General features: G+C 43.5%; 2 protein-coding genes across 2 annotated transcripts in view; one reads left to right on the top strand and one right to left on the bottom strand.

The window, feature by feature from the left end:
* The window catches only part of SRP54 (signal recognition particle 54), a 34,486-nt gene extending 11,896 nt beyond the window's left edge, over positions 1-22,590 (bottom strand). The window contains exons 1-7 of the mRNA XM_077464708.1: positions 22,406-22,590; positions 14,831-14,937; positions 10,868-10,959; positions 10,173-10,257; positions 9,412-9,516; positions 9,210-9,276; positions 3,882-3,939 (exon numbers count right to left, since the gene is read on the bottom strand). Coding sequence (XP_077320834.1) covers positions 3,882-3,939; positions 9,210-9,276; positions 9,412-9,516; positions 10,173-10,257; positions 10,868-10,959; positions 14,831-14,908 — 485 coding nt within the window. The 5' untranslated portion in view covers positions 14,909-14,937; positions 22,406-22,590. The remainder of the gene's footprint in view (positions 1-3,881; positions 3,940-9,209; positions 9,277-9,411; positions 9,517-10,172; positions 10,258-10,867; positions 10,960-14,830; positions 14,938-22,405) is intronic.
* A 103-nt stretch (positions 22,591-22,693) lies between these two features.
* Positions 22,694-23,700, top strand: part of LOC143943137 (uncharacterized) — a 42,820-nt gene continuing 41,813 nt past the window's right edge. Inside the window, exon 1 of the mRNA XM_077464709.1 lies at positions 22,694-22,865. Within this exon, the coding sequence (XP_077320835.1) occupies positions 22,769-22,865 (97 nt within the window). The 5' untranslated portion in view covers positions 22,694-22,768. The remainder of the gene's footprint in view (positions 22,866-23,700) is intronic.

Below are 23,700 nucleotides of genomic sequence, written 5' to 3'. Positions count from 1 at the left end.
AAGTGCTTATGGACAACAAACCATTTAGCCAATAGAAATAATAGTACTTAAAGTGGTTGTATTGCCTGCTTGGTGATTTTTACCCACATGAAACCTATTTTTACCTGTGGGTAAAAATTAATATCTCCTAAACCTGCACAGTTTAGGAAATAATTACCCTGCATGCAGCCGCTGACATCAGCGGCGCCGACTCTTGCGACAATGGGACTCGTATCCCATTTCTCTCTTGGGTCGCATCAATGTCTTGAAGATGTCTATTATGCCACGACTTTTATACCTATTTGAAACGTTACCGATCCCCGTTCCCATGTCCCAACTCAAAGCGACTCAGAGGTCCTTCCTTAACTTTATCTGGCGCTATAAGGCTCACAGGATAGCTAGTTCCGTAGTGCTCACTCCCAGAGCTAGAGGTGGACTGGGGGCCCCGGACTTCCTTAAATATTATTTTGCTACACACTTGAAACCGGTCATAGTATGGTCACATAGAATGTCGTCCAGTGTGTGGTCTGACATTGAAATGAGCATTACTACCCCGGTCCACCCCTGCTCGATGATTTGGGCAGAATTGGAAACTTCCATACATCAGCTTAGGAACCTTTCTCTGCGCCCCATGCTCTTTACTCTTTCTATATGGAAGAAATGTGCCCAGCGTCTCTCCCTGACCTCTCCATGCTCGCCATTATTAAACGTATTGTTCAACCCTGACATTCCGGACAGCCTGTCTTACTCGCGCATGCTCCCTTGGACACGTGCGGGTGTCTTCCAACTTCGTAACTTGGTACACCCACTTACACATTCGCTTCTATCCTTCGCTGACATTCAACGTAAATTTCAGGTCCCCAAGGGTCTATTTTACTCATATCTTCAAATCAGACACTACTTTAGCTCCAAAAACCCCATCCTTACCTTGAACAACCCTACCCCTTTTGAACTTCTTTGCTCCCAAGGTCCATACCAAACGCGACTCACCTCTGAGATTTACAAATACTTACAGGCCTCTCCCTCTTCCTGGCCCAGGTCACCTCTATATGCACAAGTGGTCTCGGCTTCTTGGCCAGACCATTACCACCACCCAATGGCTGAAAATTTGGGAGACTGCCTCTAAATCGTCTAGATGTGTAGAACAAAAGGAGACAATCTATAAAATTCTAATGTTTTGGTACAGGACCCCAAAGATCCTACATAAATACGATCCGGGGGTTTCCCCACTCTGCTGGAGATGTCGGAAGACTACTGGATCTCTTTTTCACATTTTCTGGGAATGTTCTGTCATCCAACCTTTTTGGTCCTCTGTCCATACATATTTGCAAGAACTTTCCGACACCATCCTCCCTCTGACCCCAATCCACTTTCTGTTAGGCTTACCCTTTCCTGACCTGCCTGCAAATGTCCAGAAACTTTTAGGCTTTATTCTACTGGCAACGAGACGGGCCATACCAGTCAGGTGGTTATCGCAGTCTCCGCCAACGCTCCCACAGGTACTACAAACTCTGGAACAGATTCATAGAATGGAGCACCTTACCGCTATTATTCACGACACACTGCCTAGGTTCTTCCGAGTTTGGGACTTATGGGACCACTCCCAGCTTAATCCAGGACTTCCTACAGCTCCCCCCTAAAAGTGCTGACCCTCTTGAGCGGAGGTGCAGAGGGGCAGTCCCGTTGCCCCCTACCTATAGACCGTTCGAGATTCCCCGATATTTTCCCTTACCCCTCCACCTGTACGTGTCTCTCCCTGAGGTTGCCTCAGTCTGGTATAGGCTCCTCCGGGACATGAGCGTACCCCAGATGCGGTGGTTAGCTCCGCTTTCTCTGCAGACATTCATGTATCTGGCCTACCTAACTACTGGATCCTTCCCTGCCCCCTCCTTCCCTCCAGACGCTTCCCCCCCGCCCCCCCTGTTGCTGGGTGAATTGCTGCTTTAATTGTGCCGGTGACTAGATATTGCCTGACCATTATGATTTTTATTTTCTGTATGTTTATTTATTTTCTTTTTCTTGTCCTTTGGCCTTTTGTTTGTAACATTGTTGACACTGACAATTTGTCGTAAAAAAATAAAAAATAAAGAAAACAAAAAAAAACAAAAAGGAATTGACAAATTTTAGGAGTCAGGAAAAGCCAAAGAATTACATTGGTCAGCTAAAATGTAAAAGTATTTTTTATTCTTAGTGGTATGTGGTCTCTGGTTATTTTTGAACTGGAATAGCTGGCAAGCTGCACTCACAGACTCCATTGTCAAACAAATCATTTCAACCAAAAAAGAAGTATCCCATAGAATATGTACATTTATTCTAGTTTAAGCATGTTATTTACCTGTAAAGCCTCCCTTGTGTAGACATCTAAAAGCCCCAAGATTACTGCTGCTAGTGCTGCCATTTTGGATGTGATACAATAGTATTCCTCTTCACTACTACCCCAGCAGGGAGGGCGTTAAGGAAGTGAAGGGCAGAGGAGCAGGGCTAACACAGAGAATAGTTAGATACTCCCAGAAAAGGAGAGGGTTATGATGTGCATGGAGAGAGGGGGTTATACTAGGGAACTGACTTCCTAGCGTCACATAAAAGTACACATGAACAGTTACCGTAATAGAAATTCACTTATGGAAAGGAAAACATTGCAAGTAAGAAGTTTGTGATAGGTGAATGTAGTTGAAGGGACCCTATCTAAGCCACGGAGAATTTTCCTAAATTCTTTAACCGATAACATATATAAAAACATTGAAAAAGGGAGAAAGACCCCCCCCCCCCCTACCTTTAGGACTTTTACAGCACGTACACAATTTCAAATTTAATTTTTTTTATATAAAAACATTAAAACACAAATCATTGTCTGAACACTCGCCACAAGTATGGGAAAATCAATAGAGCAGCTTATACTTGGTGGTCTTACATCTATGCACGCATCTTCATAGAAAAATATAGTCAAACTCAAGCTGTGACTCTTTCGACTACAAATTCCCAAAACACTCTGAATAGCATAAGTTTTAGGCCTCATTAATGCATCCGATTAGGATCCAGGGGCAAGTATCGGCGTAAATCTGCAAGGGGTATCATAGGCGTGTGTGATCTGCTGTGGCCAGAAAGTCATATTTGCTGTACCATGGCCCACCATGTGAATGAGGCCTGTATCTACTCTTGGTCTTTAACTTGGTTTTCAACTTGACTACCTGAAAAATCACTGGTTATAACATGTATCTGATTAACTTGCCACAGATTATTTGGCTAGAAAATGACCAAAGACATATCATACCTGGCTTCTAAAAGTAAGGCTGGTATCAACACCAAAATAAGATTCCATGAATTGGAGTAGATTACTAGAACTCTTTGGTCAAATAAGCACAACAGCAAAAAAGCCTCCCTGCTATGGCGCTTGGACATAGAACTATAATTATTGAGCCTTATGACCAAGCATTGCCATAAGGTGGGCAAAAGCTGGTGAGTCAGAACTAAGGTAGTGTGGATGAAAGCCGATATGCAGGCAGCAGCAATATACATTTGTGTAAATTGGTATAAAGTTCCATAAATCATCAGGTCTTCAACTTATAATTAAAACTGAACTAGTATTACTAGGGGAAGTCAGGAAAGCTATCCGTTACATTGAACATATGACTACAAGTTTATACATATTTATGAAGTATAGGCTGTGCCTATGAGTTGAGCTTTGTTACACAGGATATCTGGAGATTGTGACTGCACAGCCAAGAATCGGCCCTCCTCTCCATTGGCCAATTAACTACTACACAAACAATTTTTCAACAATTAAGTACTACATTGGAAGTTATGTGTAATATAGTCCTAATTTGCACTGTTCACTACAATCCTAAAAGATGTTTTACAGATTTTACTACTAAATGATGCAAAGCATATAGGAAACACCATACCTGCCATAGAATGGTATTCTGGCTTTTGTAGCGTTCTGTTTCAATTGATCAAAGGCTCCTGTAAATGCACAACAATGTACAGGTTAGGTTTACCAACACAGCTGTGTATCATTAGGGTTGGTTCACACCAAAAATCACACATGAACAAGCTGTGCATTCCTGTGCGATTCACATGCAGTTCTGTGCAGTGCGATTTCAGCCCTTTCATTTTGAATGGGTTGAAAATTGCAACACACTGTACCATGCGATCCGGAAGAGGGCCATATGATCCGTTTGTAGAGGTACCATTAACTTAATATTGACACCCGCTGCAGTGCGCTCTGAGCGCAGTGCAGAAAATGCACACGGAATGCAGTTTTTCATCAACACGTTCTGGTGTGAACTGGCCCTTAAATAACGTGGCTACAAAATGTTAATGAACATACAGAAGACTTATGCCTGTTTAATGTTAACACTATTTTCAGGGAGCTGCGGTTTCCTGCACTGGATAAACACAGGTTACCACTGGGATACATGGAAAATAGTTTTCCATGTGCCCCCCATTTTAATACTGGTGGAATGCTATATGGGGAAAAACAGCAGGTCTGCATTTTTTTTTTTCACAGCACACTGGGTAGCACCATATGTTACTGCAGAGCAGCGCAACACACGCTCAGCTGTGCAGAGACATGAATGAAGTTTCACAATGTAATAGTTTATAAAGTTAAAAAAACAGTAAGCATTGTGATGTTCCAAGACGAGCACTGGACCACTCCTTGCCTAGGGCGGACATGGATAGTAGCCAGCTGCGGACTATTGTGAACCTAGCCAAAAAGGTATAGCTAAAAACCAACATTTTTCCAAATGTTAGGGCCCAGTTACATTTTTGTTGGTGCTTTAACATGCATTACTTTTTTTCTTTTTTTTTTTTTTTTTTTTATCAGATTTTTATTTTTGAATGTTTTAACCACTTTCAGACCGGACCATTTTGCTGGTAAATGACCAGAGGTCTTTTTACACTTTGGCACTGCGCTGCTTTAACTGGTAATTGCGCGGTCATGCAATGTTGTACCCAAACAAAATTTGCGTCCTTTTCTTCCCACAAATAGAGCTTTCTTTTGATGGTATTTGATTGCCTCTGCGATTTTTATTTTTTGCGATATAAACGTAAAAAGACCGCAAATTTTGAAAAAAAATGATATTTTCTACTTTTTGTTATTAGAAAAATCCAATAAACTCAATTTTAGTCATACATTTAGGCCAAAATGTATTCAGCCACATGTCTTTGGTAAAAAAAAAGTCAATAATTGTATATTTATTGGTTTGCGCAAAAGTTGTCACATCTACAAACTAAGGTACGTTTTCTGGAATTTACGCAGCTTTTAGTTTACGACTGCCTATCTCATTTCTTGAGGTGCTAAAATGGCAGGGCAGTACAAAACCCCCCCAAATGACCCCATTTTGGAAAGTAGACCCCCTAAGGAAATTGATAAGAGGCATGTTGAGCCCATTGAATATTTTATTTTTTTGCCTCAAGCGATTGAATAATGACAAAAAAAAAAATTTTTTTTTTTTTTTTACACAAAGTTGTCACTAAATGATATATTGCTCACACATGCTATGGGCGTATGTGAAATGACACCCCAAAATAAATTCTGCTGCTTCTCCTGAGTATGGGGATACCACATATGTGGGACTTTTTGGGAGCCTAGCCGCGTACGGGGCCCCGAAAACCAAGCACCGCCTTCAGGCTTTCTAAGGGCGTAAATTTTTGAGTTCACTTCTCACTACCTATTACAGTTTTGAAGGCCATAAAATGCCAAGATGGCACAAAACCCCCACAAATGACCCCATTTTAGAAAGTAGACACCCCAAGCTATTTGCTGAGAGGCATGTTGAGTTCATGGAATATTTTATATTTTGCCACAAGTTGCGGGAAAATTACAAACTTTTTTTTTTTTTTTTTTTTTTTTTAACAAAGTTGTCACTAAATGATATATTGCTCATGCATGCCATGGGCATATGTGAAATGACACCCCAAAATAAATTCTGCTGCTTCTCCTGAGTACGGGGATACCACATATGTGGGACTTTTTGGGAGCCTAGCCGCGTACGGGGCCCCGAAAACCAAGCACCGCCTTCAGGCTTTCTAAGGGCGTAATTTTTTGATTTCACTCCTCACTACCTATTACAGTTTTGAAGGCCATAAAATGCCAAGATGGCACAAAACCCCCACAAATGACCCCATTTTAGAAAGTAGACACCCCAAGCTATTTGCTGAGAGGCATGTTGAGTCCATGGAATATTTTATATTTTGCCACAAGTTGCGGGAAAATTACAAACTTTTTTTTTTTTTTTTTTCACAAAGTTGTCACTAAATGATATATTGCTCACGCATGCCATGGGCATATGTGAAATGACACCCCAAAATAAATTCTGCTGCTTCTCCTGAGTATGGGGATACCACATATGTGGGACTTTTTGGGAGCCTAGCCGCGTACGGGGCCCCGAAAACCAAGCACCGCCTTCAGGCTTTCTAAGGGCGTTACAGTTTTGAAGGCCATAAAATGCCAAGATGGCACAAACCCCCCCCAAATGACCCCATTTTGGAAAGTAGACACCCCTAAATTTAGGGGTACACTAGTGAGACTAGGTAATAAATGGCGGGTGCCCTGAAACTATAAAAAAATAACTAACCAACCAGCGTCACCTGTAACAGTTATATGGTGATCACTGGTGAAAGGGTTAACTAGGGGGCAATCAGGGGGCTTTATGCGGTAGTATATGGGGGTCCCTGGCGCTATAAAAAGCTGCAGCGAACCTAAATACCTACCTGCCTAACTAGCGTCACCTGTGACACTAATACAGCGATCAGAAAAACGATCGCTTATTAGGCTGGGTTCACACTGGAGCGATGCGGGAACGCCACGAATGCGCGGCGGGTTCCCGCATCGCATGCCTCCCGGCGGCAGTTCACACTGCCCTATGCGAACTGCTGGGAGTGTCAGTGAAATGTTACTGACACCCCCAGATCAGTTCGCATATCGCAGTGCGATCTGCAAACTCGGATCGCATGGTGTGAACACCCATGCGATCCGATTCTGCTGCGGGCCAAAAAAAGGGTCCCGTGCGAATTTGCGGCGGGTGCGGCGAATGGCTGAACTCGAATCGCACAGAGATCGGATGTGATTTGCACTGCAGTGCGGTGCGAATCACATCCGTTCTCATAAACCGCTGCAATGTGAACCCAGCCTTAGTGACACTGGCGACGGGGGGTGATCACGGGGTTAAACCTTTATTGGGGGGGTTAGGGGGGTACCTTATAACTAAAGGGGGCTAACCCTAACTGCCCTAACAGTTATTAGTCACAAATGACACCCGCCGGGTGATCAGGGGGTTAAACCTTTATTAGGTAATAAATGGCGGGTGCCCTGAAACTATAAAAAAATAACTAACCAACCAGCGTCACCTGTAACAGTTATATGGTGATCACTGGTGAAAGGGTTAACTAGGGGGCAATCAGGGGGCTTTATGCGGTAGTATATGGGGGTCCCTGGCGCTATAAAAAGCTGCGGCGAACCTAAATACCTACCTGCCTAACTAGCGTCACCTGTGACACTAATACGGCGATCAGAAAAATGATCGCTTATTAGGCTGGGTTCACACTGGAGCGATGCGGAAACGCCGCGAATCCGCGGCGGGTTCCCGCATCGCATGCCTCCCGGCGGCAGTTCACACTGCCCTATGCGAACTGCTGGGAGTGTCAGTGAAATGTTACTGACACCCCCAGATCAGTTCGCATATCGCAGTGCGATCTGCAAACTCGGATCGCATGGTGTGAACACCCATGCGATCCGATTCTGCTGCGGGCCAAAAAAAGGGTCCCGTGCGAATTTGCGGCGGGTGCGGCGGGTGTGGCGGGTGCGGCGGGTGCGGCGAATGGCTGAACTCGAATCGCACAGAGATCGGATGTGATTTGCACTGCAGTGCGGTGCGAATCACATTCGTTCTCATAAACCGCTGCAATGTGAACCCAGCCTTAGTGACACTGGTGACGGGGGGTGATCACGGGGTTAAACCTTTATTGGGGGGGTTAGGGGGGTACATTAGAACTAAAGGGGGCTAACTCTAACTGCCCTAACAGTTATTACAGTCACAAATGACACCAATGCAAAAAAAAAAAAAAAAAAAAAAAAAAAAAAAAATGACATTGGTGTCACTGTGACTGGGGGGCAGGGGTAATTGGGGGGGTGATCGGGGGGTAAAGGGGGGGTGTGAGTGTGCCTGGCATGTTCTACTGTGTGTGTGAGTGTTGGTGCAACTTACTGATCCGTTCTCCTCCGTGTCGGAACGAAAAATACCGACACGGAGGAGAGAATACATCACTTCCTCTCCTGTGTTTACATTACAGGAGAGGAAGTGATGTCACCGGGGATTTCTATTCGTCGGGAGCGATCGCGAGGGGGTGGCCATGAATGAATGGCCGTCCCCTCGTCCGGGATCGCTCCCGTACGAATTCCGACCGCCGCAGGCACCGGGCGGGGGCCCGATCGGGCCCCCGACCCGCGGGAGGCAAGGGACGTACATGTATGTCCTTATGCCTGCCCGTGCCATTGTACCGACGTACATCGGCGTGCGGCGGTCGGCAACTGGTTAATATAACAAATTACAGACAGGACAGATATTAAACAACAAAAAAGAAAATCTACAATAGTTTAATAATCAATTCCCTTTTCTTTCCTTCTTCCTTCCCTTTAAGCAAATATATCAGCAACATTATATTTTATAGCATGCATTACCTTACATGTTAACATGTACTGCGTTAAAGCAGTTCAAAGTACCACATGGTCTTGAAAACCGAACATGTCACAAAATGTGAATCAAAAAACACACTGTAATGCACTATGGCGAGTTGCAGCATGCTGCAACCCATATGCATTCAAAACGAATGGCTGCTCTTGCACACTACCACAACACAATCAGGTAAATGGGCCCCTATGGAAACAGAGGAAGTAGTAACAAGCCTGTTGGGTTATTACTTCTGTGTCCCTGCTGGGAAGAGTGATGGTAAGTCTAACATTCTGCAGTTGTCACTGAAAGAGGCAAGGATACATCTTCCAATAAGGACACCTTTTTAAAAGAGGATTTCCCCCATATTTTCTGCTATATTTATGGGACTGGAAGTATAGGAGGTTTTAACCATTTTGCTATGCTATCCAAAACGGGAAAATAAATAAAATGTTCTGGCTTAAGCTGTGTATATATACATTACAATTACAAGCCCATTCTAATCTTCTTTGCCAGTCAAAAGGATTGATGTGGTATATAATCTTCTTTACAGACACTTACCAGCTCTAAATGTGTCAGCACAAATCAAACATGTTTTCCATCCTTTCCTCTGATAATAGTAGGCCAGCTGTAACAAAATAAAGGCAATGTGTTTGTTAGCTAGTCTAATATAAAACCTGTCCACATTACACAATGCAGAGATCAGTAGGAATGATTAGCTGCACTTAAGCCAAGAGGACCAAAGCAGTACATTCTACATTACCTTTGAACAGGTGGTTGTTTTCCCACTTCCTTGTAACCCTACAAACATTATGACATTTGGTTTTCCTTTAGTAGGTGTCCATGCCTTTACTCCAGGATCCACCAGCTGTGGGAGACAGAAAATTGTCCATAAGCATTTCATAATTTCAATGTACATTTTAGTTTAGTAAACGGACATCAGCAAAAATTGTCAGCTGATATAAAGCAGTGAAAAAGTTTGAATGAATGAGTACAAGTATGGAGGTGAGGAAATTTTTTGATCTGCATACTTGGTCCATAATATAAAGTGGTTGGGTTAGTACGAGAGTATTACTAGCACCTTAGGAAGGTGGTCAGAAACGGCAACCCTTCAAATGCTCTCATTACAGGTTTACTTTAAATCTGAAGTTTTATCTGCTTAGATTTGTACTTAACCTGGTTCCTCCACTCTCCTTTATCAACATGCCAATTAAATGTCTGGCTTCCTGAAAACAGCAGACTGCCCTAGAGTAAGCCCACATATGATCCAGAGCTTCCAAGATCAAAAGAACTGAAATTAAAATGTATAAAAAGAGGTGAAGCAAGTACCAAACATATATGGAGGGAAAAGCTAGGATGCTAGATGTCCTTGGAAATGAGATGGGCTTTGTCCAAAATGCTACAGCTTCAAAAATGCACACTTGTAAAGCGTGCAGGGACAATGGAGAAATTAGGAGCCTGTACAGCTGTGAAAGAACGATGGCAAGGCTGGAGTTCAACTTTAAAGCAAAAACACCAACATACTTTGACCAGCTCCTTGAAGACAGCATGCTGAATCATTTTTCTCTTATTGAGACCAGATGCCATTTCTTCCAGATCAATTGCAGACCTGCAGAAAAAAACAAAACAAAAAAACAACATGGTTTTGCTTTAATATATGTTCCCTTTATTGCATTATTTCAAAGGGGAAGGTATATTGTTTTTTTAGGCATTTGTAAACCACATACAGTAGGGAAAGGTCTGAAACCAGTCAGAGTATATTGCCATCTTTTATTCCAATAGAGAGGATTTTTCTCACTTCCTTTTGGGGTGATAGTGATCACAGACAGAGGATCTAAGCAGAAATCTTGCCAACGGTGACAGGAAAAGCAATATGTACAGTTTTTAGACAGGGAAGGACTTAGAAATGTTATTAGGTTTTCTTTTTGTCTGCATCTTTTCATATCCTGTCCCATAGATTGGGGTCTACCACACTGTAAATGAGGAAAACCATTCCCAATTGGGATACAGACATCAATTCTTTTCCAGTCTGGATTAGAAAGTAAATAAATGTTTTGGGTGAAGATTTGTTTAAAATTAGTTTTATATAATTATTTTGTTTGTATAAAATCTTCACATTACAATAATATAATACGGTGGCTTCCATGACACTCATCTTGCACAGTATGTTTGGTATGAAGCAAAACAAATTTCCTTGTCTGTGTTAAGAAAACACTTACTTGACATTTTCTCTTAGTTGCTTTACAAGCTTAATGTTGACATCAGCTTCTAGTAGGGCTGTACATACTTCTTTCAGCATAGCACTGAGCACCTGCAAAGAAAACAGACAAAAATGGTCCTTAGAAATGCCAGCTGACATTGCCTACCGGAACAATGCTGCAAATAGCTGACCGACTTGCACTCTATGCAAATCATATAAATACCTTATAGAGGAATATTTGGAGAGGAGGGTTAATGGTTGTAAATCTCAGATACAAAATATGAACAAAGTATATCCCTCTATAGTGAATTCCTGTTTCAATTAAAAGCACCAAGTCTCATTTCTGTCCACTGCTTTGTTCCTCTGCTATCAGCATGAGTCACTTCTGACAAATTTTCCTGACACCAACAGAAAAATGGTAATGGGGAGAGGCCTCCAGCAGATTGACAGCCTCAGCTCTGTTTTTCTGTACTGTGTGAATGGGGGTGTGTCTCGTCCTTCCAATCAGCACTTAGAGCTCTCCTCACTGAGCTCTGCAGGGTGTAACTTCAACTCTCCACCACCTTTTTCCTGAACTCTCAGACAAGCTTATAAATTCAGCACTTTGGATGAACAAAACAGAGAGCTGCAGATAGACAGGTACGACATAGATAGGATTTGTTTCTTTTCTGTGTATCACTTGAGAATAGTTCCTTCACTGGGTATATGCAAGGGTTTACAACCCCTTTAAGATGAATTTGAACTGCTTAAAACATTTCCAAGGTGAAGTGTAGACACTATACCTGTGTTAGTCTTCAAAATCAGGCCCTATGTCCCTTTTGGAGCCCTTTCAATCTCTGGCCAAGGTTGTGCATTGAGCTTCATTCACTGCTCAAGTCGGAATTAAGGCCATACCCTTTTTATCAAATGGCAAAACTTCAAAACGGTAAGAATATGCCCTGGCATTTGACAGTTAAAGAGGAAGTAAACTCCCATGCATAGTTTGTACCTATAGGCAAGCCTTTTAATAGGCTCACCTATAGGTACTGTAACTCCTAAGCATGCACTGTTTAGGAGATATTTACTATATATATGCAGCCATATCACATCATCGGCGCATGCGTTCTGAAGGAACGGCCACCCGTCACGCAGCCAGAGTCCGTGGACCCGGAAGGAAGACAGATGAAGATTGATGCTGCCTCCAGCTTGGTTTTCAGGTAAGTTTCACATAAAGTGCTAATATGCAATGCATACTAGCACATTATGCCTTTACCTTGCAGATCCGGAAAAAAAACACTGAACCAAACTACTAATGTTTTACAACGGCTTTAAATCGACATGATTTGGTTTCATTGGTTGGAAGGGGCAGAGCTTAACCTCCACATGAGCAGACGTCAAGTCTCCATTTGTATATTTTGGGCCCAGGACCCATGGGATCCTACAGAAATAAAGGCATCAATGCCACAACTTACACTGGTAACTTGATGGAACCAAATGGCCTGCACTTCAGCACTGTTGTCAAGCTTGGAATAACTTTAGGCTAGGTCTGGTGCACTTTAAAATGTTCAGGGTCTTAGAACCATATTCTGAACAAGAACTGTTCCTCTATAATTAATCATTTTTGCACTTATATGAGTAGTTAATCAGTTTTGACAAGAACATCTATCAAAACAGTTTAGAAGATAGAAATGTACAAAATCATTTTGTTAAAGGATAAGTTCACCCTTGGGAACATGTAACATGTTCCCGCTCTTCGATCACCACCCCCCCAGTTAAATGATTCTTCCTGTCATTGTATAATTGCCTGCCAAAATGAGCAGACAGCTTACACTGAGTCTGCAGGAGCAATGCACTGCACTAGCTATATTCTGATCAAGGATGCAATACTTTCCAGGCTCCTACAAAAAAAATAAAAAAGTAATTTTTTTGCAGATAAAAAAAAAAAAAAAGGGAATGTGCATTTATTATTTATTTTTTAAACTGAACCTATCCTTTAATCCAGTGAGCAAATAAACCAGGGATAATAATGGGGGTATCGACCACACTAAACAGTCAAATTCCTTGTTTCCGCAGCTTACCATGGAATAAAAAGATAAAACTTAACTGATCGTTTTTTTTTTTTTTTAACCACTCTCTTCCTCAATTCTTTATGAAATAGGGATATTTTTTCAGTGTAACCAATCAGAGCTCACTCAGCTGAAGCCAGAACCATACATGATAGGTTCTAATTGGTTGCTATGAGCTCCTGAACTAAAGAATTCACACTTTTCATTAGGGGTGCAACGGATTGTCACCGATCCGTGATCCGAATGGGTCACCCCGTTCGGATCTGCACACGCTGAGTGCTCCGTGGTCTCAGCCTTAGGAAAGGCCGCGACTTCAGCCTAGTTCCGAAGCGGTGGCCATCTTGGTGCACCCATCATAGTTTACAATGTGATCGCTCCATCAAATGACGGAACGATCACTTGTAAACAAACCGGCATCATGATAACGCCGGTTCCTCTCTCCCCTATGTGTACTGATCTGTACAGTGGAGGGGAGAGATTGGATGGCAGCAGCGCTGTGGGCTGCATCTGTACAGCCAACAGCGCTGCTCTGTGACAAGCGCAGTCAGAGCCATCCCTCCATACCCTTGCAAAACCCTGCCCATACCCAGCCATGCTCGGACAATATTACAGTGGGGGAGATGTATATTACAGTGGGGACTATATGGTGGTGGAATTTTCACAGGTTTTTGCAAATTCAATTATTATTGGCTGATCCAAAAAATGATCCGATCCGAGGAACGATCCAATCCGTGAGTTTTTTGATCCGTTGCACCCCTACTTTTCATGGTGTTATAAGACCACCCAACAGGAAATGTTAGTGAGGATGGGCAAACAAACGTAGACATGGAAGACAATTTTATTTAATGTATTAGAAGAGTAAAAAAATCCAGCAGCAGTGCAGCTTTATTTATCAATTGAAATATAAAAAGTAACAGTTTTTATTTCAAGATGCCCTGGTGCCAGATTTTTTACTTTTCTATTGGATATTTGGATGTCTAAAGCCGCGTACACACGATCGAATTGTATGACGTACTTAGTCCGTCATACAATCCTACGGACAATCCGGCGTACTTTCTACTGAACGGACTTGGCTACACACGGATACACAAACAGTCCGACGAAAGCTTGCGCGATGACGTACAGCACGTACGACGGGACTAGAAATAGGAAGTCCCTGACACAGCAAAGCACCCTTTGGGCTCCTTCTGCTGACTTTGCGTTAGTGGAAGTTTGGTTAGAGACGATTCGCGCTTTTCAGACTTCAGCTTAATTCGTCCGTTTTTGTTTTTTTAATTTATTCTCGAATTGGAATATTAATCATAAGATGAGGATGAATAAAGACATTTGTGATAACTCTGTGTGAATATAAGCAGCAAAGCAACTTCACTTTTCTCGCATTATGAAGAAGAAAAGAATGTGCTATATTAAAAGATCACAAAATTAGCAGCATGACGAATATGCTAGCTTCAATACGAACACTAGTTTTACAAGACAGAACGTTTCCGCTCTGTAAGTCCTTCCTGGGCATGCGCCATTCTTAGTCCGTCGGACTAGCATACTGACGACCGTATTGTCTGCTGAAACCAAAGTACGACGGGAAGATTGGTGTGCAAACCGACCTTCTTAGTACTCCGGACTTCACGCTGAAAAAGTCAGCTGAAGCCCACACACGAGCGGATTGTCCGTTGAAATGTGTTTCAACGGACTAAGTACGTCATACAATTCGATCGTGTGTACGCGGCATTATACTACGCAAGTCCGAGCACAGATGTCTCGATCTCATCCTGCTGACCTTCATGGAATTTTGGGATTGTAGCACTTTCCCGCTTATTAAATTGAATGTATGTACTTTAATTTGCTTCATTAATAAAAGGTTAAGACCTGCTGGGTACTATTTTCTGGTGATGAAGAAAATACCAAAACTCTAGAGGACAAATATTTTCGGAAACTCTTACCTCCTCATTAATGATTGTGGCATTGCTCAAAGAGCGTAGCGCCGACGTGATCTTCCGTCCAAGGTCTGCTAAAACCATTTTGGCTCTTTTCTGTAACGCACTTTACCCTAGAACAAAATATACACAAGGCAAAAATAAGTATATTGGGGCTTTCCATAGCAACACACAATTTCCAAAGTAAGGGTCTGAGTAACTATTCATCTGCCGTTACATTTTACATATTACCAACCCTTGCATGCAAGAACCACTAAGGCCCCTTTCAAACTAGGGCGGTGCGGGTGTCGGCGGTAAAGCACCACTATTTTTAGCAGCGCCTTACCATCATTTTAGCGGCGGTCTGCGGCCGCTAGCGGAGTGGTTTTAACCCCCGCTAGCGGCCGAATAAGGGTTAAAACCGCCCGCAAAGCACCACTGCAGTGGCGCTTTGTTAGCGGTATAGCCGCGCTGCCCCATTGATTTCAATGGGTAGAAGCGGTTTAGGAGCAGTGAATACACTGCTCCTTTCACTGCTCCAAAGATGCGGCTAGCCGGACATTTTTTACTGTCCTGCTAGAGCACCGCTCCAGTGTGAAAGCCGGAGGGAGTGAAAGGGGCCGGTTTTTTCAGGCGCTACCTTTAGCGCTGTAGCACCTGAAAACCACCCCAGTGTGAAAGGGGCCTTAGCGAGTCGCTGATCAAGGACAAGCACTTGCATGTTCAGTGCACTCACCGGCCAGTAAAAGAGGGAGAACAATAGCAATGCAGATTGTATCTTCTAACCTAAGTCAGCAATGCACGCTATAGCAAGTCTTTTCACCTCTCTTCCTATAACTTCTTGTCGACTTGGAAAAGTTTATCTGATACAGCGATGACCTTCTGCCTCAGCTCCAATTGTTAGGGTAGGCATGTCACACTAGAAACGTTGTAGCAAAGAACTGTAGCAAGTGTGTTTTCTCTGGTGATTTGTAGCTGGATACAGAGTTGCTGCTATATAATTGGCTACAATGCTTCTCTGGGTAGCTACAGATCACTGGTCTATCAGTCATCAACAGCCATCAGATTTTGTGATACTGAAGTTAGTGATTCTGTAGCTTGCTCCAAATGCTGCATGAAATCAATCATCCTGTGATCAGACGTTCCAAGTCATTCATTACCTAGCAAATGATTTTGACTGCAATTGATTTGTAGCAAAAATAAATAAAATAAAAGATCTGCCCTCCTTTTCTCATGATTTATGATTGGCCACCAACTAATTATTGTTCTACATACTATCTGCAATCGAGCCTGCATTCTTACTCTGGGTGTCCCCTCTACAACCTCTTTCTCAAGCAATGCTAGAATCAGTTACACAGCAAAAGTCAGAAACTGCAGAGCTAGAATAAAAGCAATCATACTGTACAGGATATTTCCAAGTGATAAAACAGATTTGGGCACCACCTATATCGATAGTATATAGTGTATGGGCTGGAGAGATTTTCTGAAAAGGTTGTCCAAGCATTCCTTTTTCACCAAAGTCAAACAATCTTTTTCACTGGACCATTACATAATAAAACATCAGTAGTGCCAAGATGATCTGGCAGCCTTTACTTTCATGTACACGGCTGCTGGTAAACGGACATTCAGGAACAGTTAGACATTTTTTTCAGCTGCCCCTGAACTTTCCTCTGTTATCTTATCAGTACAGGTACACAGGGTCTTTTCTAGGCAGTTGAGTTCAGAAGCATTTTTTGTAACACACAAAAAAAATGCGTTTAGGACAGATGTTCAGAGGCATTTGAAACGCCAAAGTAATCGCGTTTAGACATAGTAACTCACATTTTGTTACCAGGCTTTTTTCATTTGTGGATAATATACACACACATCCATTTTATATAAATATATATAATTATGTGTGTGTGCCAACAAAATGATCAAAAATGTATTTGGGTACATCGTAGCATGACCGCGCAATTGTCATTGAAAGTGCAAGAGCGCTGAAAGCTGAAAATTGCTGCATTACTTTGGTCCGATTTTGATGCGAGTTACACAGGCATTCGCTGAAATTGCGGCAAAAATTGCATAAAAATCACGGCCAAGAAATCGCGGCAAAGTCGCGGGAACGTGAAAGGGGCTTCACACTGGTATGACATGACATTCATACCACTTTGGATCCGACATGCATCCTGACTTCAATGGGGGTGCTTTGGGGCAGCTTGTCCCCATGTTGATGAGGACAAGAGCCTCTTCCTGACAACCCTGGCTGTTACCGGGTGCGCAGTGTGCCACTACTTATATTGGCATGGGTCGGGGTGTGACATCATATGGAGGCCCCTCCCCTTACCTCACTGCCCAGTGATCCCGCCCCATGCCAATATAAGAAGTGGCACACTCTGCATTAGAGCAGGAGAGAGCATCAAGTCAACATCAGAAGAACAGGCGGGAAAAAGACAGTGGAGAAGACCCAGCAAAAGAGGGAGAAGATAGCAGAGAAGACACAGACAGCAGTGAAGACAGTGTACAGAGGGAGAAGAACCGGAGAGGGCTAGACGACATCAGCGGAGAAGAACCGGCAGAGCCTGAAAACATCAGTGGAGGCGGCAGAGAAGGGAGAATGGATCGGAAGAGACAACTAAGCTGCCTTAATAAATTACTTTACAAACCTGGGTAATGTGTTTTATTTAAAAAAAAAATTTTTTTTTATTTTTTTTAGGTGAATGGGTAGGGGTACAATGTACCCCGTACTAATTCACATAGGGTGGGGGCCGGAATCTAGGGGTCACCTTGTTAAAGGGGACTTATGGATTCCAATAAGCCCCCCCCCCCTCCCCACACACACCGCAATAGCCAGGGTTGTCGGGAAGAGGCCCTGGTCCTCAACATGGTGACAAGGTGCTTTGGGGTGGGGGGCGAAGGGCCCCCCTGCCCAAAAGCACCCACCCCCCATGTTGTGGACACGCAACCTGGTACAGTCCAGGAGGGGGTGGGGTGGCTCGCTTGTCCCCACCCCTTTCCTGAGCTACCGGGCTGTGTGCTCGGATAAGGGTCTGGTATGGATTTTGGGGGGACCCCAATGCCATTTTTTTAGCGTGGGGGTTCCCCTGAAAATCCATACCAGACCGAAAGACCTGTCATGCTCTTGGAGGGGGAACCTTTTTTTTTTGGGCTTGGAGTTCCCCTTCAAGATCCTCAGAGCACAAGTCACATGCCAAAGTCAGGTCAGTTAAAGAGGGGGGCCAACTTAAAAAAAAATTAAAAGTCGGCAGCTACAAATACTTTTAATAAATGGACACTTACCTGTCCAGGGTGCCCATGATGTCGGCAGCAGATGACGAGCAATCACTCGTCTCTTGGCTGCCCCGCCGCCATCCTCTGTCAGAGAATCAGGAAGTGAAGCGTTGTGGCTTCACTGCCCGGTTCCCTACTGCGCATGCGTGAGCTCGCTACGTGTCTTCACTGGTCCCAGTTGTGTTCTGGGAACTGTTTTTTTCAGAACTCAATGGGGGGGGGGGGGGGTGATGTACGGGGGGTGCTGGGGTTTGGGTGTGGGCATCTGGGGCTAGCTATTCCCATAAGTGGGTGCAGATACCTGGATTATCCAGGTATCTGCAGCCCCCTCCCACCTGAAAGGTGGCAATTGTGGCACCGGGGGGGGGATCCCATGAGCAGAAGTTACTTTAGGATGGAACTCCGCTTTAAGATGGCAATCCGAATTTGATCCGACTTCAATAATATTCAATAGGCTGAAGTAGGATCAAAGTCAGACCAAAGTAGTGCAGGGAGCATTTTCAAAGTCGGACCGACTTGTCGGACCAGTCAAATTTGTCGACTGTTGGACCAGTTAAGACGGCTCCCATAGGGAAACATTGATTTTCACACATCATGCGACATGAGCTCCCAATATCGGAGCGTTTGCCGCACCAGTGTGAACCCGGCCGGGTACACACTAGTGAGACATGACTATTGTAGGACTTATCCTACTTTGTCCTGCAACATTGGTCCAACATCGGTCCTACTTCCAACCGACTTGAATGAACAAGATAAGATTTTGCTCCGTCTTTGGGATAGCACGACTTGTCCTTTGACCAATCAAAACAATCCCAGTGAGACATAAATTCCTTTTAGTGTTGCTGTAATCACCATGTAGGATGTCACAAGTTGGATGGTTAGGACAAGGATCCTACTTTGATCTGACTTCAAAGATATTCAATAGGCTAAAGTAGGTTTAAAGTCGGACCAAAGTAGTGCAGGGAGCATTTTCGAAGTTGGACCAGTTAAGACGGCTCCCATAGGGAAACATTGATTTTCACATGTCATGCGACATGAGCTCCCAATGTTGGAGCGTTTGTCGTACAAGTGTAAACCCAGCCTTTGGCCCCTTTCACACAAGCTTTCCGATCAGGTCTGCCTCTCAGTTTTTCAGGCAGACATGATCGGACACTCCATTCACCAATATGGGGCAATGGATGTCAGCGGTGACTCTGACAGGTCCGTCTTGGCACAGTGGGCAGAGAGGGACCTGTCATCTGCCTGCTCAGCAGGGATCAGCGAATCGATCCCCCGCTGAGCAAGCAGAGTTCATCAAATGGACAAGTCTGTGTAAAAAGACCCTAAAGCCTGGTACATACGTTAAAGAGGAAGTAAAGGCAAATTTTATTTAATTTTTTTAAAAAGCACACCCTGTAAGGCAAAGGCATAATGAGCTAGCATGCATAGCATACTAGCTCATTATGAATAACTTACCTGAGAACGAAGCCCCCGAAGTGGTCCTCCGTCTTCCTCTTTGCCGCTGCCATGGATCTCGGAGCGACTCCGACGCCGCAATGACGTCACTCCCATGCATGTGCACGGGAGCCGACACTCGCGGCATATCGCCTCGATCTGCGGCCTGCGCGCCACTGTCTAGACAGCGGCGGCTGTCTTCGGGTAAATATCTCCTAAACCGTGTAGGTTTAGGAGATATTTCTTGGACCTACAGGTAAGCCTTAATCTAAGCTTACCTGTAGGTCAAAGTTGGTTGTAAGGGTTTACAACCACTTTAAGCTTTCTTTCATTTAACCCAGTGAGCTGAATGAAAAAAAAAAAAAAAGGAAGAGGTCATCACATTAACTATGCAAAGTTAGTATAGCGGTCTCCCCCACTGTGCCATTGTGTTCTGACAGTAGTACCAACCCCCATGAGAACACAACAGTGAGCGCTTCCTATAAATCGGATGCCGATAGGTTGCTGGTTTTCTAGCATGCTCATTCCACAGAAGACGGTTGCGAGACCTGTATCTGTTGGACGGGCAGCTGTACACACAGGCCGAAAGTCAGACGGTTTCTGCTGCAACAGCTAATTTTCAGCCCGTGTGTACAAGGCTTGAGGCTAGCCCCTTATGGTGCCCTCCGACAGTACAGATTGCACACTTTTCTTAAAAGTTGGCCATGCACATCAATTCGATTTTTTTTTTTCCACAATCTGAGTTTCAGACATACAAAAAAAAAAAAAAAAAAAAAAAAAAAAAAAAAAAAGCGTAATACAAGGGCCTTCTTAAACAGCCCAATTTCTAACCAATCAGAAAGGCTCTTGAGATACAGAATTTTGGTGGAAGGCAAAAGGAGATTGTACAGTTAGACTGTGGTCACTTTACCTACAGACACCAAGGAATATATATAATATCTCTATATAATATGTCATATATCCCCATTCCCTGCCTGGCGAAGCGTTCGCTGGTTGCTGATCACCACTCCCCACCTGAAAGATGCTGCTGTTAAGAGATCTTCTCCCTATAGACATGTACTGTATGTATTTTAGAATCACAAGCTTCCAGTAAAAATACTGTGTGTGATCTGGGAGACACAGGCTCTGTTTATCTTGTCCTGTCTGCCATGTATGATCAGCCTAAAAATATATTGAAAACCGAAAATTACTTCGTTTTAGATTAGGGAAGGGTTAGAGCCTCTGCCGAGTTTTTATTTCTCGCTGTGGAGATTCATACTTCTATTTGTCCCAGTAACAGGAAATTTAAACATTTTGAGTGGTCATCAGAGCATGGAGAAAGGGAAAAATCTTCCAATGGGGACACATTCTCCTGTGATAAAGCTGTAAGATGGGAATTTACTTTGAGAGTAACTGCAGTTGCCTTGATGCTGGTCTATTGTGCATGCATGAAAACTGGCACTTTGCAGATAAGCCAAAGGTCTCTGCTGGGTCCCAAAGATTAGCTCTTCAGCACAAGTGGAATTTAGTACAACGACATTCTTGCCTAGGTGAGCAAGGAGGAAGAGCTACCCTGTACCACAAAGTAAAGGGCAAGGACAGGAAAAAGGATGAAATATCCTCCAGCAGGACAGACAACACAAGATAATAAGATGGGGATTAACTCTTTCATGCACAAAAGGAAAAAAAGTGCAGAAAAAGCAAATATATATATATTTTTTTAAATCTATCTAGAACCAAAATGTTTAGTTTTGGATAGGGTAGTGTGGGGTTTAAGTAGAAACTGTTTTTGTGGTTGGAACCCCTGTCAGATTTTATTGCGGTCTGTGCTGCTGTTAGGAAGAGTCATTACATATAGTTACATAGTAGGTGAGGTTGAAAAAAGACCAGCCTATGTGTGTGATTATGTCAGTATTACATTGTATATCCCAGTAAAAAGTCCTTCAGTTACAACGAAAAGTGAAAGAAAATCCCACATTTGGAGTTGTCATCAGAACAGAACTAGAAGGGAAATTTCCCAATAGGGGAAACAATTTTTCCCTTCTCACTTCCTGATTTGGCTAGGAGGCTCCTTGAGGGTAGGGCCCGATGTGAGTGTGCGATTTATGTAGGGATGAGCTCCAGCGTGTTTGCATGGTCCACATGCAGAGGCCGCCAGGAAGTCAGCACTGCGCTAATCACAGGCAGTGACACATTCCTTGATCTCTACAGCCGCACATCAGGACAATGTCTCACTGCCTGTGATTAGCACAGTGCTGCGCCGACTTCCTGACGGGCTTTGCACGTGGACCATGTGAACACGCCGGAGCTCATCCTTAGTGGGGAGCGCTGCATGGGTACCTTAAATATAATATAGTAATAGATGAGCATCTTAATGAGACACATAGGGATAGGGACAATTGTAGACACGCACCCACACTCACTCAGGCTGAACTGGTGTCTTTATTCAACCTTACTATGCAAGTGAAGGGAAATCTCTTCAATGGGACAAAGATGGTAAAAAAAACATGACAGTTGTCATAGCCTTCCCTTACTCTATCCCAAATAAAGTTTTGCCTTAAGTTCTACTTAAAAAAAAAACCCTGCTAAGCTTTTGCTTTCTGTATTCCACAAACAGTACAGGAAGTGAGAGGAAATCAATTGTCATTGCAACAGGTGTCTCCAATGGAAGATTCCCCTTCTATTCCTGTGGTGGTGACAATGATAAAAGTCGAGGACCAATCCCCTGTCTGTGACACTGATCACAGGAGACATGAGGGGAGCCTTCACAGAACCTCTCTCCGCCCAGATTAGGATTGGGGGTACAGACGTCTGCTGGTCCCAGTCTCATAGGAGAGTGCAGACATGATATTCTCTCCAGGCTCCTCTGAGACTCGATGTTCCCCAGCAGCTGGGAATGGTCAGGGCGGTCCATATTACCCGGAGAAGTCTCTCTTCAGCCCCCGGCGGGACCGCTCAGCCCGGCGCCTCTCCTCCCTCCTCCAATGGGGAAATCCGGCGACCCCCTTCTACAGAACCCCCAACACAGACGAGCTCCCCAGCAGCAGCCAGCAACAGCAACTTCCGCTCCCTAGGAAACGTCACCATTTCCAGGTGACCTCTGACCCCCTGCCGCTTTCTCTTTCCGGAATCGCGTCCATACCATAGAAGCTGCGAAAGCCTAGTGACTGGCCAGAGGGCGGTCCTTCCTTCGATATTCTCGATGGTGAGGACGCCATCTTGGTACACCCAGATTGGGAACCTGTTGGTACACCCAGAGTGGGAAAACGCGAAAGGTGGGAGATGGACCTGGATCAGGCTCAGCGAGCTGTACTCAACGTGCTGGCTCAGGTGTCTGCGGATGTCCTACCCAGGGTTATCCAGTGGATGAGACATAGCAGTAAGCTGATACAGTGCCCAATCATTGCTGGGAGAGCCATGTGTTTATGTTGTGTTTTCCTATTTCTTGTCTTATTATTGCAGTGTTTCACTTAGGACTCTTCCAACACAATCTCTGCGCCCGCTGTGCACATTTATTTTCTTTGCTACATTGTGTTTTCACACGTGCATGCATGTATGCAGTACATATGTTTGCGTTTATACCTCTTTACCTGTTTATGTGTTCATTTTGTTGACTAATACATTTCCGTCTACTAAATACATACTATTTTAGTAGACTAAAATACAACTAAAACAATTGTGATGACTAAAATACAACTAAAACCAAAATGTAATTTTAGTCAAAAGAGTATGACTAAAGCTAAATTGAAATTTGACGTCAAAATTAACACTGGTCTGTAGTGCATGTACAAACCATACAACACCATAAATAATAACATATGAGATTTTTCACTCTAGGAGTATATAATGAAAAATTGTAGAGAAATGCTTAAAAAATGCATTACAATTCAACTACATCCATTAGATGTTAGTCGACTAAAATGATTTTAGTCGACTAAAATGTACTGGAGATTTAGTCGACTAAATACGACTAAAACTAAAATAATTGCAGAAGACTAAAATGGGACTAAAACTAATGTAGCGCCGGTACTCCTGAAGAGTACGCGCTATGTGTGTAAATTTTGTTTTTTCCCAAGTCTATAGTTGAGTCTTGGGGTTAATTGTTCTAAATTGTGTTTTTTTTTTTTACATCAGTTTGGCTGGGCTGTACTAATGTCCTGCCTGGTCATAGGTGTAGGTAACACCTTTGACAGGCATTGGAACGCATTCTGGTT

Source organism: Lithobates pipiens, unplaced genomic scaffold (genome assembly GCF_037356315.1).
Source record: "Lithobates pipiens isolate NorthernLeopardFrog02 unplaced genomic scaffold, aLitPip1_a1.2 Scaffold_30, whole genome shotgun sequence".
NCBI lineage: Eukaryota > Metazoa > Chordata > Amphibia > Anura > Ranidae > Lithobates > Lithobates pipiens.
The sequence above is the reverse complement of the archived record's forward strand: the minus strand, read 5'-3'. Positions and strand labels throughout refer to the sequence as shown.